The 17,575-nt window shown below is 41.4% G+C and overlaps 1 protein-coding gene across 15 annotated transcripts in view; it reads right to left on the reverse strand.

Moving 5' to 3' along the window:
• Positions 1–17,575, reverse strand: part of LOC105466962 (Rho GTPase activating protein 26) — a 907,509-nt gene that overhangs the window by 308,099 nt on the left and 581,835 nt on the right. For all 15 annotated transcript variants that reach the window (XR_011624168.1, XR_011624169.1, XR_011624171.1 and 12 more), the window contains 2 exons: positions 15,871–15,971; positions 13,840–13,934 (listed from right to left, as the gene is read on the reverse strand). Coding sequence is in view for 5 of the 15 variants with exons in the window: in XM_011716194.3 (XP_011714496.1) it covers positions 13,840–13,934; positions 15,871–15,971 (196 nt within the window). In the remaining 10 variants the exon portion in view is untranslated. The remainder of the gene's footprint in view (positions 1–13,839; positions 13,935–15,870; positions 15,972–17,575) is intronic.

Genomic DNA, 17,575 nt, shown 5'->3' on the forward strand with positions numbered 1-17,575 from the left:
TTCCTTTTTCCTCCTGAGTAACGCAACAAAGCGGCCTGCCACTCCCTTTTAAAATTAACATCTGATAACTAACAAGAACAGAGAAGGGGTCTTTGGCAAATTCTAAAAAATCTGTCAAGGAGCTCCCTCCACCCGCCAGATGAGAGAAGGAGCAAATGACTTAAAAATCCTCTGTAGAGCTCAACCCTGAGAATCCACTTAAAATACAGCACTTCCTTTTCACTCTGAATATGTCCTTAGTGCTATATCTGGATCTGCTTGAGAATCATGAACAAGGATCTGGAATTTTCTCTAAGCTGGCACCTCACCTCTCACACTGTAGGAGCCATGGAGAAAATAGCTCTCCATCTACCACAGGGCAAGTTGCTACCCAACACCATATTTCCTCCAACCCTGGCCCCCAAAAACAGCCCATGGAAAGAAATATATGGTTTAGCAACACATTCAGGATCCTGGGACCACTGGCTATATCAACTCATAGCCTGCTCACCAGCCAAGAGCAAACAGAATCACAACCAGCCCCGATTCCAGGGTTACTCGACAGCTTTCCTACTCTAATCTTATTCCTGAATCTGAGTCAACAATAGTGATCTCAGTGGTTTGGCAATTTACCCACTTCCTATTGGACAAGGAAAAGCTATTACTAACTCCACCCCACTGAAACAAAAACACTCAGAATTTACCAGTACCGTTCCTTCTAAATCAACCTACAAAGATCTAGGGTTTATTCATTCATAAGACTACAAATCTTCTGTTGGCAAGAGTTCATTCCCCAACTTCCATCCACACTACTGTATATTTAAGGGTCAAATTCAAAGAAGACGAGCTGAGGCGCCCACAGGAACACACAATCTCAAAGCCTGTGTCTGAAACCTGCTCACTACACTTATATAGGAAGACAAAGGGGAATGATAAGGAAGGGAGCATGAGCTGCCATCTACTTGCAAGAAGAGTTTTGCAAGTGCCAGGGAGGGGAAGTGGTCCTTTGTTTCTGAAGTGCTACTGGGAAAATGAATTCCTAATAGTTCCTGGACAATGTAATGGTTCTGGTTCAGAAGAGCTTCATTTACACAAAGATATGGCCAAAGCCCTACAGAATAATATTGGAGAATGACACTTTTTCCATGTCTGTTTATGAGATTACAGATCCAAATGTCTGCAGAGACTAGGTAAGTAAGCAAAATGAGGGAAACTGGATAAGAAATTCTTTAATCCAAGGAAAACAGGCTTGGTCTTATGTTGCTCTTGGTTTTTTTCTTTTTCAGTTTTACTTTCAGATAGAAACAAAGAACAAAGAATTATCTCCCCTCTGGGGGAAAAACAACAATGCTAGTGCAAAGCAAAAACCTGTCACTTGTCTTCATGGGGGAGGTGGGCAACAGGGCATGGTGGGGACTATGGCAGAACAGACAGCACACACCCCACCTAAAGGAATTATCTGTCATTCAGCTCAACCGGCAGCTGGCATGTGGGAAGGCATGATCAGCAATTAAAGATTTTTCCAGTTTTAAAATGTTGCCTCAAACACTATTCAAGCCAAACCACGCATGTCTGTGGACCACCAGTTTGCAACTTCTGTTGTCTGTGTCTGTCTTTCTCTGAATCTATCTGAGCTCCAACCCAGGTCATCATTGCATGTTATAAAGACATCCACCTCATGCATTAATACCAACAATGAAGGATGCCTGTCTATATTCTTGATTCACCTTACAGTCAAACTCAGGAGAGTATCTCCAGGTTATCCACAAAGGAGGAACTTGAGCGACTTCCTTTTTTCTTCCAATACTCAAGGACCCAGTGGCATCACTGGAAGGCAACGATAATCTACTATTTGGAGACAGAATGTATGAATCTGCACTACTATGTGTGCTCTGATGTAATAAACCATTGGGGTCCTTCTGCAAGGCCTTTGTGCATGAGAAGAATTCATAATATGCCATGATAATCTGGGTGTGGTACAGGTGAGAGACAGAGAAAGTAAGAAACCAGAAGGTGCTGCAACTGGCAGCCCCCAAACCACAGGCAGATTTACTGAGTGTTTATTATGTGCTAACCACTGTGCTAAGGACTTTACTTGTATTATCATTCATTCTTCACAATAATTGTATGAAGTAGACACTACCATTATTTCTCTTTTTAAAAGTGAAAAGACTGAGACTCACATAAGTTACTTGCATAATGTCACACCACTAGTAAGTGCCAAAGCCTGCACTTGAACCCAGGTGTGCCTGAATCTAGAGCAAAGCCCAAACTTCAAGGACAATGTTGCACTGCTCCCCTGTGCATGTAGCATACACGTCCTGGGATCCAGGAAGACCAGCACCTTAAGGGGAGGAAGAAAGAAAGGAAGGAGGGAAGGAGAGTTGGAGAGAGGGAGGGAGGGAGGAAGCAAGGGTTAACCCTCTAAGAAGTTTTTGGAAGTAGTTTCTAATCAATTATTTAGAAACGATCTGATCCTCCCAGCACTTTGGGAGGCAGAGGCAGGTGGATCATGAGGTCAGGAGCTCGAGACTATCCTGGCTAACATGCTGAAACCCCATCTCTACTAAAAATACAAAAAAAAAAACAAAAAAAAAAGGTAGCCAGGTGCAGTAGCAGGCGCCTGTAGTCCCAGCTACTTGGGAGACTGAGGCAGGAGAATGGCATGAACCTGGGAGGCAGAGCTTGCAGTGAGTAGAGATCACACCACTGCACTCCAGCCTGGGTGCAGAGCAAGACTCAAGAAAGAGGAGAGCAGAGGAGGGGAGGGGAGCGGAGGGGAGGGGAGGGGGGAGAGAGAGAGAGAGAGAGAGAAAGAGAGAGAGAAGGAGAGGGAGGAAGGAAGGAAGGAAGGAAGGAAGGAAGGAAGGAAGGAAGGAAGGAAGGAAGGAAGGGAGGGAGGGAGGGAGGGAGGGAGGGAGGGAGGGAGGGAGGGAGGGAGGGAGGGAGGGAAAGAAAAGAAAGAAAAGGAAGGAAGGAACTGATCCTAATAAATGAATGAATCATAACCTATTAAAGCCTGCAACCTTGGTATTTTTAGAGGAATGTTCCTAAAACAATTAGGATCATAGCAATAATAACAGTCTAAAAAGTAGGTATCACCAACCACATCAGATAAGTTCTTATATTTTTATGAGAGATGGAAGTTGTAAAACATCGGGAAGCCCAAAGACATCTTTGGCATATTAAATTGCATGGCTCTTAAATGCAACAGATATTGACTGAGTGCCTATTATGTGCTAGTCATGATGCTGGGCATCAGGGACATAGAAGCAAGCAAATGTTAACACACTGCACAAGGACAAGGCATTATTCACTGATGGGATGAATGAGACTCAAGGAGAATGCAAATACCTATTACTACTATTGATAACAAACTATGAAAATATAGCTTCTGTTTCATGTATTTTTTTTTCATTTTTACTATTCTATCTCACAATCAACAGAAATGTACATAAGTGGAATGTATTGGTTGAATTGTTTCTTCTATCCAGAATTATGAAATAGGTAATTTTTGGTTTTGATTTTAAAAAGACAAACTCATCTTATATTTAAAAATTGGTAAATAAACTGGTATACTCAACCAATGAAACTCCATATTTCATCATGCAGACTAAAGAGTAAAAATACGGTTGCCTCAATCACCCTCCCAATCAAGTCCATTAACCACCATATCTCATTCTTTGTTAAACCAGAATCAAACAGCAAACAGGCATGCTCTCATTTAATTGAAAGAAAAAAAAAAAAAACTCAATGACAAGTTCAAACTACATGAATTCTAAGATTCTAAGAACTTCTCCAGTAACTTATTTTACAGAACAGCCAAAAAGCAATTCAGAAACTATGGTATCTTCCCCCAACTCAAGTCATGGAAGTCAGAGTCATATAATACCCTCTGAGGAAGGAAAACGCCGTTTCCTGCCTGAAATGTCAATGGCATTGAGACCAGCACTCTAATCCGACCAGCAGGAAGGCAAAATCAAATATTATTTCAAACAAGGGGTGAGAAGGGGAGGGAGGGGAAGTTTGAAACCAGGAAAAATGGATTCATGTGTTGCAAAAGATAAAGGCACATTGCACCAGGAGGGAAAAGTAGGACTGCCAGGTTCTCAGCACACATAGGACAGTGAAATCACTCATCTTTTCTGCACCATCCTAAACAAGCCATTCCTAAAGCAAAGAGCCTGGCACTTTAGTTCAAAGAGTCAGGTAAAGGGTAACGTTTAAACAGAGGCCCAACTAACTGAGCATGTTTGTTTTTGCAAGAAAATGGGTATGAACAATTTGTGATGAAAGGGTGGGAGGAAGGAATTTCTACAGAAAGAATGAGTCATTTAGGATACTCTTCTTCCTTTAAGGAATAATACTCACATGATTTTTTTTTTTCTACAGAAAACACACATACACACACACAGTCTTCTGTCAACGTATACAGGGTGTAGATAGGACAGCTAATTTTCAACTGCACCTTCTAATAGTTACTAATACATACACAAAACTGCCATCTAGAGGTTGAATGTTGAAACAAAGTGTTACATAAGATGATCTTTTTTGGAAAACACATAATTCACAGTCACACAATTTCACAAAGACACACAAATGCATGCACAAACACCACTTACTAAGCTAGAAGAAACAATATTATTTTAATTTAAAATTAATATAGTTTCTTCTTGAGGCCACAAATTGGAAAGAGAGGGCATAAAACTTTATCTTTTATATGAAGTATGTATCAATAAGAGGTTATCACATAAACAGTTTGAAAATGTAATCTTACCCTAGTAGGCCCTTTGCACATATACCCTGAATGCACCTGTATTTCCTCTCAGCTTATAGGTAACTTGAAAACTTATGACACTACAGGAAAAGAGCACCATTAAGACAAAAAGCAGGCTCACAGGAATATCCACCAAAGCTAAGGTTCACCATCACAACAATAGAGTCCCAGGGTTTAGGGCATAGAAAAAAAATTCAACAGCCATGTTTTCAGACATAGGACTCCATCAGAGGGGAGTATTAGTGTGTTCCACCTTCAGAAAAAATCCTGCAATGTAGTGATAATTCACCCCATCTTACAGATGTGGTTAAACCACTTACCCAGAGTCACACAGCTAGTAAGGAACAGATCCCAAATTCAAATTTAGGAATGCTCTTATTTTTTTTACCTGCATCATGCAGCCTGCCATACAAACATACTTGAAATGAGGGTGCTGAGGGTTCCAGTAGATTCTTCACATCTTTCAAAAATCTTTCTGGCCTCCACCATTCTGACTTTCACCAACCTTCAATTTTCCTGGGTCTTTTTCCTACCAGTACACAAATGCAGGTTACATGGGCACCTGCTAAAATTTTAGTTTAAATAGCAACTAACTTGATTAAGCTCCTCTAGTCTCTTACACAATAGTTCACCATAGCCCCAAAGAAAATAATTAATCCATCTCAAAATTATGTCACCATAAAAAATAAAATTGAACAACCATATGTACCTATTACTGTATTAAAAGCTGCATAAAATGTTTTTCTGCCTCTGGAAGCAAATCACTTGAGACAGACATTTAGAATTGAACAGAGGTATATAAAACATACCTAATTAAACACCTAACCAACCAATATAAAGAAAAACTCATCACTGTGCAAATGCAGGTTACCTGGGAAGAAGAAAATAGAGTTAACAGTGGATGTGAAATGCTAGGCTGGGACTAGATCAGTGGAGAGCTACTGCCCTTTACCTATTCATGGAAAGCTTGCAAAACAAGGACTTTGGAATTGGTATGAAAGAAAATCAGATGAGATCTGTTAAGAAAGTCCAATTGATTTGTAAACTTTATATCTCCACTGTCAGTAGTCTCTAGCATGTAGTTATGCTCAATAAAATAAGGAAGGAAGGAGGGAGGGAATGAATTCAGCATATTCCAGTCAGGCCATCATCCTTTATAAGAACAGAAGGGTAAAGTCCTCCTGTTTGTTGCATTTCCCCCCAGTATTCTGGCCCTTCAGGTTTGCCGGAACACTCAACATACTGGTGTTTATACCTTAGTTGCTTGAATGTATATGAGCATTCCAAACTCAAAGGTGAGCTCCATGAAGACAAGTTGATTCTTGCCTTATCCCTTACTACAACTCTAGCACTAAATATCCTTGCCCTCTCTAAGAAGCTATCCTTGCTGCCCACTGGAGAGTACCAGTGCTGGGAAAGAGGCACTTAACACACACAGCATTTTCAAATGCATGGACATTGGTGAGAGTCAGTTAATCCCAGAAAAAAAGTCATCATTTCCTCTTCCCAGTGTAAACACTGCCCCTGAAGAGACTCCACTGATTCAGGGAATCAGAAGAAGTTGTTTTATTATTTTTCACATGGTTGACTGAGCCTTCCTGGAAAACATGAGAGAAAATATCCAAGTGTCACTTACATCTGTGAGAAATTTCTTAAAAATAAACCAATCCAGGGATGCAGGCAAGTGACTAGTACCATGATTTTTTAGCCTAAACAAATACTTTCCCTATATTTGCTCATGAATTTCCTTAAGACACTGTGTGATGGAGTTAATTATTCAAAGTGAGTGAACACAGACATGAGCAAGTACTACCGATTCACATCATGCTACCACTAACGGCTGCTTTGAAATCATGTCCCATTTTTTAACCCAGAAATTTTACACTAAATCCTCTCACAGAGTTGACACGTTTTGTAACAATAAATCCAGTCTTTATTCAATTAACCAATATATATTATAAACCTTCAAATGCCTGGTGCTATGGCAAAGTAACACAAAAGCACCCAACAATGCTGCTTTATTAAAGAATTTTTAAAGTGATTTTTATTTTATTTTATTTTACTGAGATGGAGTCTCCCTCTGTCACCCAGGCTGGAGTGTGGTGGTGCGATCTCAGCTCACTGCAACCTCCATCTCCTGGGTTCAAGCAATTCTTCTGCCTCAGCCTCCTGAGTAGCTGGAATTACAGGTGCCCACCACCATGCTCGGCTAATTTTTTTCTGTATTTTTAGTAAAAACAGGTCTCACCACGTTGGCCAGGCTGGTCTTGAACTCCTGAGCTCAAATGATCCACCTGCCTCGGCCTCCCAAAATGCTGGGATTACAGGCATGAGGCATCACGCTCAGTCAAAAAAGGGTGATTTTTAAAAAGCTAATGAAAGCTTAGGCTATCATCAAGTAAAAATAAAATAAAATAAAGAAAGAAGGTAATTTATGTGAATGGTCTGCTTTATGAAGTGGGGTTCCTTGGCAATGGGAGTGCTCAAGCAGAAGGTGTTGAGTTATCCATTTAAAGGCTGCTGGGTACATGGGTGCTGCTTCATTGAGAAAGGCCCTCCCTATTCAACACTGTGTTCATTTCCTGGGGCTGCTGTCACAAAGTGCCACAAACTGGTTGGCTTAATCAACAGAAATTGATTGCTTCACAGGTCTAGAGGCTAAAAGTTCAAGATCAAGTGTTCCTCCGGAGGTCTGTGAGGAAGAATCTGCTCCATGCGTCTCTCCTAGCTTCTGGTGCTCTCCTGCCAATCTTTGGCGTTCCTTGGCTTGTAGGTGCATCACCTCAACTTCTGCCTTCATGTTAACATGCTATCTTCTCATGTACATGTCCATCTCTGGGTCCAAATTTCCCCTTTTCACAAGGACAATGGTAACATCGCATTATGGCCCACCCTAATCACCTCATTTTAACTTGATTATCTCTATAAAGTAATCTCCAAATAAGGCCACATTTTCAGATACTGGGGATTAGGACTTCAGCATATGATTTTGGCAGGGACACAATTTATAACAAGCGTCTGCTAGGAAATTTTTTAAAATTATCCTTTGGAGCATGTTGTGGCAGTACAACACAACTACTACAAGCTACATTTATTTAAAACCATATCAATTTTTTTTTTCTTTTGTTCACTCTATTGCCCAGGCTGGAGTGCAGTGGCGCGATCTCAACTCACTGCAACCTCCACCTTCCGGGTTCACTCCATTTTCCTGCCTCAGCCTCCCAAGTAGCTGGGACTACAGGCGCCTGCCACAACACCCGGCTAATTTTTTGTAATTTTGGTAGAGACAGGGTTTCACCATGTTAGCCAGAATGGTCTCGATCTCCTGACCTTGTGATCCGCCCTCCTCTGCCTCCCAAAGTGCTGGGATTACATGCGTGAGCCACTGCGCCCAGCTGCCATGTCATATTCTTAATGCTGGAGTCTTTAAACTGAATTTCAAAAGAAATCAGAAGGAACCTTCAAAGAATCATTATATCGATTGCATTGACATGATACCTTGATCCAAGCAAGTTTTCGGTTTGAGATTGAAGAAATACAAAGAATTTCTACTAACTTCAGCTTTTCAATGTTGGGAACAATGAAATTCTTTTGAGGGAAAGGAGAGATATGAAGAGCTAATATTAGTCTGTGAAACATTTGCTCCATGTAATCCCAGGGTCCTCAGTAGTTCAGGTTTGAACTTCCCCCCAAAAACTAGTTCTGAAAAAAAGGAAGGCACTAGAGAAAAGAAACTAAATGAGATGTGGCCTCTGAAATCGTGTAGAAGCCAATATGAAAGGGTGTGGACACAGAGATGAGAGCATAGGTCTACTTTTTAGATATCAAAGGTAAAAGAACTTAGATATATAAGAATTAAAAGTAGAGTTCTAGAAATGTATTTGGTTTTAAAACAGGATCCTTGGCTGGGCACGGTGGCTCACGCCTATAATCCCAGCACTTTGGGAGGCCGAGGCAGGCGGATCACCTGAGGTCAGGAGATTGATATCAGCCTGGTAAACATGGTGAAACCCTGTCTCTACTAAAAACAGAAAAATTAGCCAGATGGGGTGGCACACACCTGTAGTTCCAGCTACTCAGGAGGCTGAGGTAGGAGAATTGCTTGAACCCAGGAGGCAGAGGTTGCAGTGAGCCAAGATCACACCACTGCACTCCAGTCTGGGCGACAGAGCAAGACTCTGTCTCAAAAATATAAAATAAAATAAAATAAAATAAAGTAAAGTAAAGTAAAATAAAAAAATAAAATAAAATAAAATGGATCCTTGACATAAAAAGTTCAAGAACCATAGATGTAAATCCCATTGACCTGGATTAACACTTAATGTGATTTCCAGCTCATTCATCAGTCAAAGAACGACAACAGTTTTCTGTAAGACTTACATGTCAGGGATTTGAGGATTAACAAACTGACAGCAATGTATTGTGATACAATGAAAACAATTAGCTGACAAGTGATACTACTGCTAGGATATCTCCTACTCATGCTAGTCGTCCTGGATTTATTTAAAAAAAAAAAAAAAAAAAAAGAGTGTCACCTTAAAAATAAAAGGTGGAGCCAGGGACAGTGACAGTGGTGCACCCATCTTCTCAATTGCTCAGAAGCTGAGGTGGGAAGACTGCTTAATCCCAGGAGTTCAACTCCAGCCTGGGCAACATGAGGAGATCCCACCCACCTCTAAACAAATAAATAAAAGTTGGAAGAAAAGGTGTACAGAAACCAAAAAAACCATTCATGGAACACCTACTCAGTGCCATGTGCCTGTCACTATGCTCTATCACATTGCCTCTCTTAATTTAGTCACATGAGGACTTTCTGAAGGTCACAGAGGAATAGATGTAAGAATAGAGGCGAGTTTGCTGCTTCAGTTCATTGTACTTTACACTGTACAGTTTCACTCCAGTTTATAATGCCAAATGCAACTGACAGGGTGCCAATAGCACTTCCCAGATTTCACAGCCTGAAAACTGGACACTGCGGTGTCTCTGAAACGCAACCACCAACAGCTCTGAGCTCATCACTGGAAAATGTTTCTAAAATATCTGAAGTTTGGGCCAGGTGTGGTGGCTCACGCCTATAATCCCAGCACTTTGGGAGGCCGAAGCAGGTGGATCACCTGAGGTCAGTAGTTTGAGACCAGCCTGGCCAACATGGCGAAACCCCATCTCTACTAAAAATACAAAATTAGCTGGACGTGGCAGTGCATGCCTGTAATCCCAGCTACTCAGGAGGCTGAGGCAGGGGAATTGCTTGAACCCAGGAGGCAGAGGTTGCAGTGAGCTGAGATCACGCCACTGCACCATGGCCTGGGCAACAGAGCAAGACTCCATCTCAAAAAAAAAAAAAAATCAAAGTTTTGAGGTACCAATGTGCCCTGGAACAGGCTCCTGTGAACCTCAGTTCAAATCCCACCTTAGCCCTGAGTAAACGGCCTCTCCCCTCTACACTGCAGATTCCTCAGCAGCATGGGAATAACGGAGGACCTACCTCCCTAGGTTGTAGTGAGGATGACACAAAACAAGGATGAAAGTGTTCAGCTTACAGGAAATGCTCTGATACTACCAGTTGCCTCACTCCTCCTCCATTTTCACATCCTTTAAAAAGGCAGGGGTTTGATTTTGGTGACTGTTTTTGCCTTTTGCCTGGTCAAGTAATCTGTCTCAGAGACTAGAAATCACCTTTCCTAGTAGTGACACTCTCCTCCTCCATACAGGTAAGCATTCAGCTCCTTAGTAAAGGAGCCTGAATTTGTTTTGTTTTGTTTTGCTATAGTTGCTTGTTGTGATTTTTCGAATTAGGAAAATGTTTTCATGTGGGCTGATGAAACTGTATTGTGAAACACATTGTATTTAACATACCAAGTAGTAGTAAGAATAAAGGACAACTAAAAAGCTTGAAAATATGGATTTCAGGGTCTCAGTCCCAGAAAGTTGAACTGGGTGGGTATGGGGCAGGCACCAGGAATCTGTAACTGAGTGCACGTGGTTTTCACCACAGTAAAATATGTTGATGTAGGGTAATCAACTCACAACACTGACCTCCTAGGATATCACCTCCTAAAGGCTACAGCTTTTGTTACAAAATAACTTGATATATCAGCATTAAGTATAAAAGATAAATGTATTCAATCTTAAAAATCCATAAAATCCCATATTCTAAGTCACATAATTCACACTTTAACATGTATTTGTATCTTGATAGAAGAAAACATTACTAGTCACTACATAAATGTTTGTGTATTCTCCACTTAACATACTCTGGGAGTATCTCAAACCCTTATGCGGTTAAATGTAACCATCCCCTCTTTCACTTCCACATTTCCCAGGTGCTAAACTTGCATTTTGACCCTCTGCCTCTCCGGTCCAGCAGGTGGAGCTGGGGAACCTATGGAAGGCAGGACAGCAAGGCATCTAGCAGCAATTGCCTCCTTGCTAAGGGACGCTGGTGAAAAAGGAAAGTATAGTAGTCTTCGAGAAAAAAGGATTCTGGGCAGAGTTCCCAGGGATGCAGCTACCCAGCGCATGAAAATGCCTTTTCCTTCTCTACCTGGGCCCCCTTCTAAACACTGAGGGAAAAAAACAGAAAGGCACTGAGGTCAAAAAAGGAAAAAGGAGGAAAATCCTGCTGTACTCTAACCTAAATATTTGGGACCTGTATAGAAATCTGAGAGGAGGTGTTTCCTAGGCAGTCTACTCACCCCCTGTCTATTAGGAGGAGATTCAGGCCAGGCATGGTGGCTCATCCCTGTAATCCCAGCACTTTCGGAGGCCAAAGTGGGTGGATTACTTGAGGTCAGGAGTTCAAGACTAGCCTGGCCAATATGGTGAAACTCCGTCTCTACTAAAAATACAAAAAAACTAGCCGGGCGTGGTAGTGCATGCCTGTAGTCCCAGCTACTCAGTAGGCTGAGGCAAGAGAATCACTTGAACTTGGGAGGCAGAGGTTGCAGTGAGCTGAGATCGTACTATTGTACTCCAGCCTGGGTGACAGAGCGAGACTCCATCTCAAAAAAGAAAAATAAAAAAGAGGAAACTCAGCACCCTCATCTGAACCATAACCGAAATCCCTCCATGCCATGCAGAGGGAACCAGGGACAGAAACTCAGGAGCAATCGACTCGCAAGCCCACTCAGTATGCTGAATGTGACACATTCACTCTTTGCTTATAATTGGGACATGCACAGCTGTTGTGGGAGTCATAAAGGAGGAAAGGTGCTAGGAAGTGCTGGCAAGGGTGGAAATAAGACGGAGGTGCCACAGTGAGCTTTACTCGCGTAAAAAGCCACTCTCCATAACTGCTCAGGAAACTTCTGAAGATGAAAACACAAAAATAATTCGGCTTCAGAAAGCAAATTTGGGTTTGTTTTCAATCTGACAGAGCGCTGCAACACAAGGCATGCTCTCTTCAAAGCAGCTCTGCGGCAGACGGTTCTCTCTAGGAACCGTGCATTTGACGGGCATCACAGGTGGCTATACTTCCATGCAAACAGATCTTCTGAACCTCCTTCAAGGATGCCAATAATATGAATTCCCTTCAATCACATGCTTAGAAAAGAGAAAAGAGATGCTTAAAGCACCAAGGTTTAGGATTTGTTTAAAACCAATAATAACCAAATTTAGTTGGGGGAAGGCTGTTTGCAATTCCCCTTTGCTACTCCAATTCAACCTATCCCCCGACCCCATCCCATGCTATTCTTCTTTATCTTCCCCTCTCACACCTCTACACACAGTAAAGGATATGTACTTCTCTGTGTTTAGAAGTCAAATATCATGTCTGGTGAGCATGCAGGACAAGCTAGTTAGCAAAAAAAGAGTAACAGCTAATACTTGTTGAGCACTTATTATCTGCCCCTCTGCCAAGCATCTTACAAGCATTATTTCCTTGAATTCTTATAACCATCCTGGGAACTTCATTTTCCAGATGAGAAAATCAAGGTTCCAAAAGATTAAGTAACTTGCTCAAAGTCACACGGCTACCAAGCAGCAAAGTCAAAATTTGAACCCAGGCTGTCTGGCTTCAGAGCCAAAGGTGTAATGACTAAATTGCTTAAGAGATGCAGTTAGTTTCCATGAACTTCTGATACAGGCTAAGAGGGCATGCTCTCTCCATGGGAGGCCTAACGGCCTCCAGCAGCCCTAGCAGCCTCCAGCGCAGAGTAGACACCTGCCAGAAGAAGGCAGTGCACACCTGCTAGTGCACAAGGAGCACACCCCAGGCAGTACTCAGTCTCAGGATGCCACAGAGCCAGGGAAAGGTGGCCACAGGTGAACTTCCCAGGGAGGGGTAAGTAATGGCTTGATGAAATGGTATAGTGTTTTTTTAACAAAGGAGAGAGATTAAATGGCATTATACGGAGCATCATGCTGAGATTTAAGGATCTTGGTGCTAGCATTCCTGATCTTGAACAGGCAGCTCAAATAAGCTTAACACGTGGGTTTCATTGAAAAAATTAACCTGTTGCCAAGTAAAGTGTTTCAAAGAATTGGAATGTTGTCAAACTAGCTTAAAACCACGAAATGGTACAACTTAATGAGAGACTATAAATCTTGAGGAATACAACACATGGCTCTCCCTCCAAAAAATTGTGATTTCACAAGTGGTTTGGTGTCTTTCCTGGGCACACACACACATTGGTAGGTGAAATGTAACTAAAAGCTGTTTTTTTATTTGAGAAAAATTTCTTCCATTCCAATGCCTTTTGAATCATTATACTAACTTTTTCAGTTAAAAAAAAATTTTCAAATAGCTGATACAATCATGCTAAATAGTTTTCTTTAAAAGTCTACTCAACCTCCTGGAGATACAACAACATTTCTGAGCATGAAAGCACTAACATTAAAGTAAAACAAAACCAAGCCAGTGATTCAGTGCTGAATCCAAAAGATAGGCAGGCAGGCTCTAATGATTCTCGCAAACCAGCAATGGCCTGGATCCAGCACCCTGGACATAGATGAAGGGATGGAGAAGGAAAGGAAGGAGGGAGGGGGAGAAGGGGAAAAAGGCAGAAAGCTTTGACTGAAAAGAAAATATAAGATATAGAAATTCAGCTCTATTGGCTCCTGAGAAAAGCATGCTAGCTACTCACCTGTCCACTGCTTCCACATCAAAGCAAAACCTCTTCTCAATGGAATCTGTTTTCCGCCGTGTGCAGGATTTGAGGGTAACTGATTCATCTTCTCCCTAGTGGGAACACACAGACTATCAAGATGAGGCCAGAATGGGAGCTCTACTCCTCTCTAGGACACACATGACCTGTAAACAGGAGCCATCATTTCATCTTCTCAAATCTGAGTGCTCATGACCATGGGCGGTGGAAGGGTGACTATAAACCTTTCCAGGAAAAAGCCTCATGCAGCTTACATTTGTACACCATACTAGACTTGGACCCGAACATCTTTAGTATGGGTGGATCATGATGGCACTGCATCAGTCCACGGCAGATAAACGAGTGTGGATATTGTTTTAATTTGCAGGTTTCATAAGAGTAGAAGAAGACGGTTTCCTCCCAATTCTGAGCTTCTATGATCTTGGGTTGGTCATCACTTCTCCAAGAAAACCTTCCCAGATCAGAACAAATATCACCAGTACGTGTTCACAAAGCACCATGTACCTTTACCTCCATCACAGCACTGACCATAGCTGAAACTGTGCATTGATATAGGTGATGAATACAATAATGTCTCTCTCTCCATTAGACCACAGGACCCTGAGAACAGAGACTGGGTCAAATTTTGCTTATTCTTGTCTCCTGAGCCCAACTGGATCCTAGAAACAGTAGCTGCTCAATAAACACATTTTAACAACTTTACTGACATATAATTAATGTATAAGCTGTACATGTTGAACTGTACAATTTATAGATGTTGATGTCATATACATCCATGAAACCATCACCATGACCAAGCCAGCAAATAATTCCATCATGCCCAAAAGTTTCCTTGTATCCCTTGGCAATCCATCCCTCCTCCCAGTACATCCCCAAGCAATTGCTGAATCTGCTTTCTGTCACTACACATTAGTTTGCATAGTCTATAATTTTATATAAATGGAACTACACAGTATGTGCTCTTTTTGTCTGGCTTCTTTCACTTAACATAATTGCTCTGCTATTCATCCATGTTGTTGTGCATATCAAGGGCTTATTTCTTTTTATTGCTGAGTAGTATTCCATTGCTCAACTGAATGTGACAATTTCATCTCATAGCACTACTTTATACCCAGAAACACAGAAGTTGCTGTCCCTGATTTCTTCTTACTGTCACTTAGGAATTTGTTAGGATTTCTGTTTCCCCTGCCTCTGTCAATCTTTTTTATCTAAACTAATGGGAGAAATTAGCAAGCTTGCCTGTTTGTTGAAATAACAGAAGTGTAGCTACATAAGGTAAAACTTAACCACCCACTAATATCAGAATAGCAAACAAAACACAGAAGGCCTAGGAGGAGACAGTTTATATTCACAGGCCTTACATCTATTGTCTTCCATTGAATAGCAAAGATTAATTTCTCAGACAGAACTGCTCTGTATCTGGCCAGCTTAAGCTGCTTCAGACCCTCCTTGTTCTAGCTCTAGCTACCATCTGCTTAGCACCTTGTGAGAAACCTCAAGCCTGAACCACCTATCCAAACGCCCCCTGAATACCTGACCCACAGAAATGATGAGAAATACTAAAATGATTGGTGTTGTTTTAAATATTGCTAAGTTTTGGGGTGACTTGTTACACAGCAATAGGTAACCAGGACATCTATACTGCCACCGGCAGCTCTCCAGGTGTCAAGTGGGAGTGGGATTGAATCAGTTTCACAGGATGAGGTCATCCAATAATTTTTAGCATATAAAAATATTCGACATGCTTGACATTGTATATATGTGAAATACAAAAATATTTCTTAATTGCAGTTCCTAATATAACTTAGAGCTAAGAGTAATCATCTTATTTTAGCAATTCTTCAGCCTCTTAGGCTTCCTAAAACTACTGTATAAAATTTTTTTAAATTATTAATTTTAAATTTATAATGAAACATAAATGTAACACTGGAGGTGTCACTTTATACATGCATTATAATCATTATATGTTAGCCAAGCAAATCAAGCACCAAATTTTAAAAATGAACTCACCCCTTTTCCTCCTGACTTTTGGTCAAATGGTACCATGGTGATTTGTTTGGAATCCCGTTGATATGTACAGTAGTGCTTCACCCAAGAAGTTCCAAAGTGACCTGCAAGGTAATATTTCCCATAAAACATCTATACATTCCACTCTATGCTACACATCATGAGCTGGAAAAACCACAACCCATAATTCATAATGCTCATCTACCCTTAAACTATTTTAGGAGTAATATATTCTCTACATCAGCTAGAATGAATAGACAGAAATCTGATCCCACAAGCTCAAATGAAACCAACCCAGGGATTTCCCCCAGGGACCAAAGAAGGCTGTTTCCCACTACTGCTACATCCAGTGGGTCTTAAAATACAAGGGAAGTAAAGGTTCCCTGGGGAAATTAATCCACGTTCCCATCATCAAGCCCCAACTGAAGTTTCCACTCTCTTCGCTGACAGGAGTAAGAAGATTGAGGAGAGAACGCAGAAAGGCTCCTCCAAGTGCTTGTGACCATTCCCATCTGTTGCGATGACATCATGCTTCCCACACAGCTGCTCTGTGACTCTGTGCACAGACATCAGGGGTTCTGACCTACTTCCAAACCCCAGACTTACTTTAGCAGAACTCAAGAAGATCTGAAAAGCTGACAAGGAGACCTCAGAGACACCAGAGATGCAGAGTGGAAGTGACTATCAATGCCCAGATGTAACCTATAAGGAGTATGTCCCTCAAGATTAGTATGTCACCTCAAGAGGGAGGTGCCATGCAGTCATGTTCTAGTCTCATTTTACTCAGTGCTCAGCCAATTACTTGAAATGACAAAGCACTATTACAGGAAGAAGGCATTAGTCAGCCTGCAAAGGACTTCAACCAATACTAGTTTCAGATGCTTATGGAGATCACACAGCAGAACTGGCAGACATTTAATAATTATTAATGGTGTGGCATGACTGCCAACTGCAAGTGTTACATGTCATTTAGTAAACTAAAAAACAATACAGTAAATGTTTCCACTGGGGCATCAAGGACAAATGACAATACAAACCATCTTAGTGTATTCTTATGGACTAGGGAAAAAATTCCAGCAATGGAGCAACACAAAGATTCCCAAAGCACTGTATCTTGGACAACTTGAGCATCAAGATAAATAAGGATAGTGATAAATTATAGCCTCTTGGAACAAAATAGGAACCCGTAAATCCACACTGACAATGGAAAGATGGAAAATGGATGGACAGATGATGGATAGATAGATAGTAGGAAGGGAGAGAGGGAGGGAGGGAAGGAAGGAGGGAGGAAGAAAGAAGAGCAGGACTCTTCCTTACGTAAGTACACTGAATGGCAACTATTAAATGTGGGGGGGTTGGTGGAACTGAGAAGTCACCATTTTGCAACCATCATAGTAAAGATCAGCTCAGGCAAGGATTGTCAATGGATGCTAAATCTATGGAGGTAAAGCGTGATAAGGAGAAGGATATTTACATGATCTTAAGGTGTTACCTTCAGATTGCTAATTAGTTACAAGGGGAAAATAGTGACTGTATAGTGGAGAAATCAGACAATACCTTGACTGGGTGATCAAAATTTACATCACCACTGAGGGGCAGATCAACACCACATGTGTCCAGATGTGGCCCCGGAGAAGAACTCTTATGTAGGATTATCTGACCAGGGATGCATATTCCAGATCTAATCATGAAGAAACACCAGATAAAC

This window comes from Macaca nemestrina, chromosome 6 (genome assembly GCF_043159975.1).
Source record: "Macaca nemestrina isolate mMacNem1 chromosome 6, mMacNem.hap1, whole genome shotgun sequence".
Classification (NCBI taxonomy): Eukaryota; Metazoa; Chordata; class Mammalia; order Primates; family Cercopithecidae; genus Macaca; species Macaca nemestrina.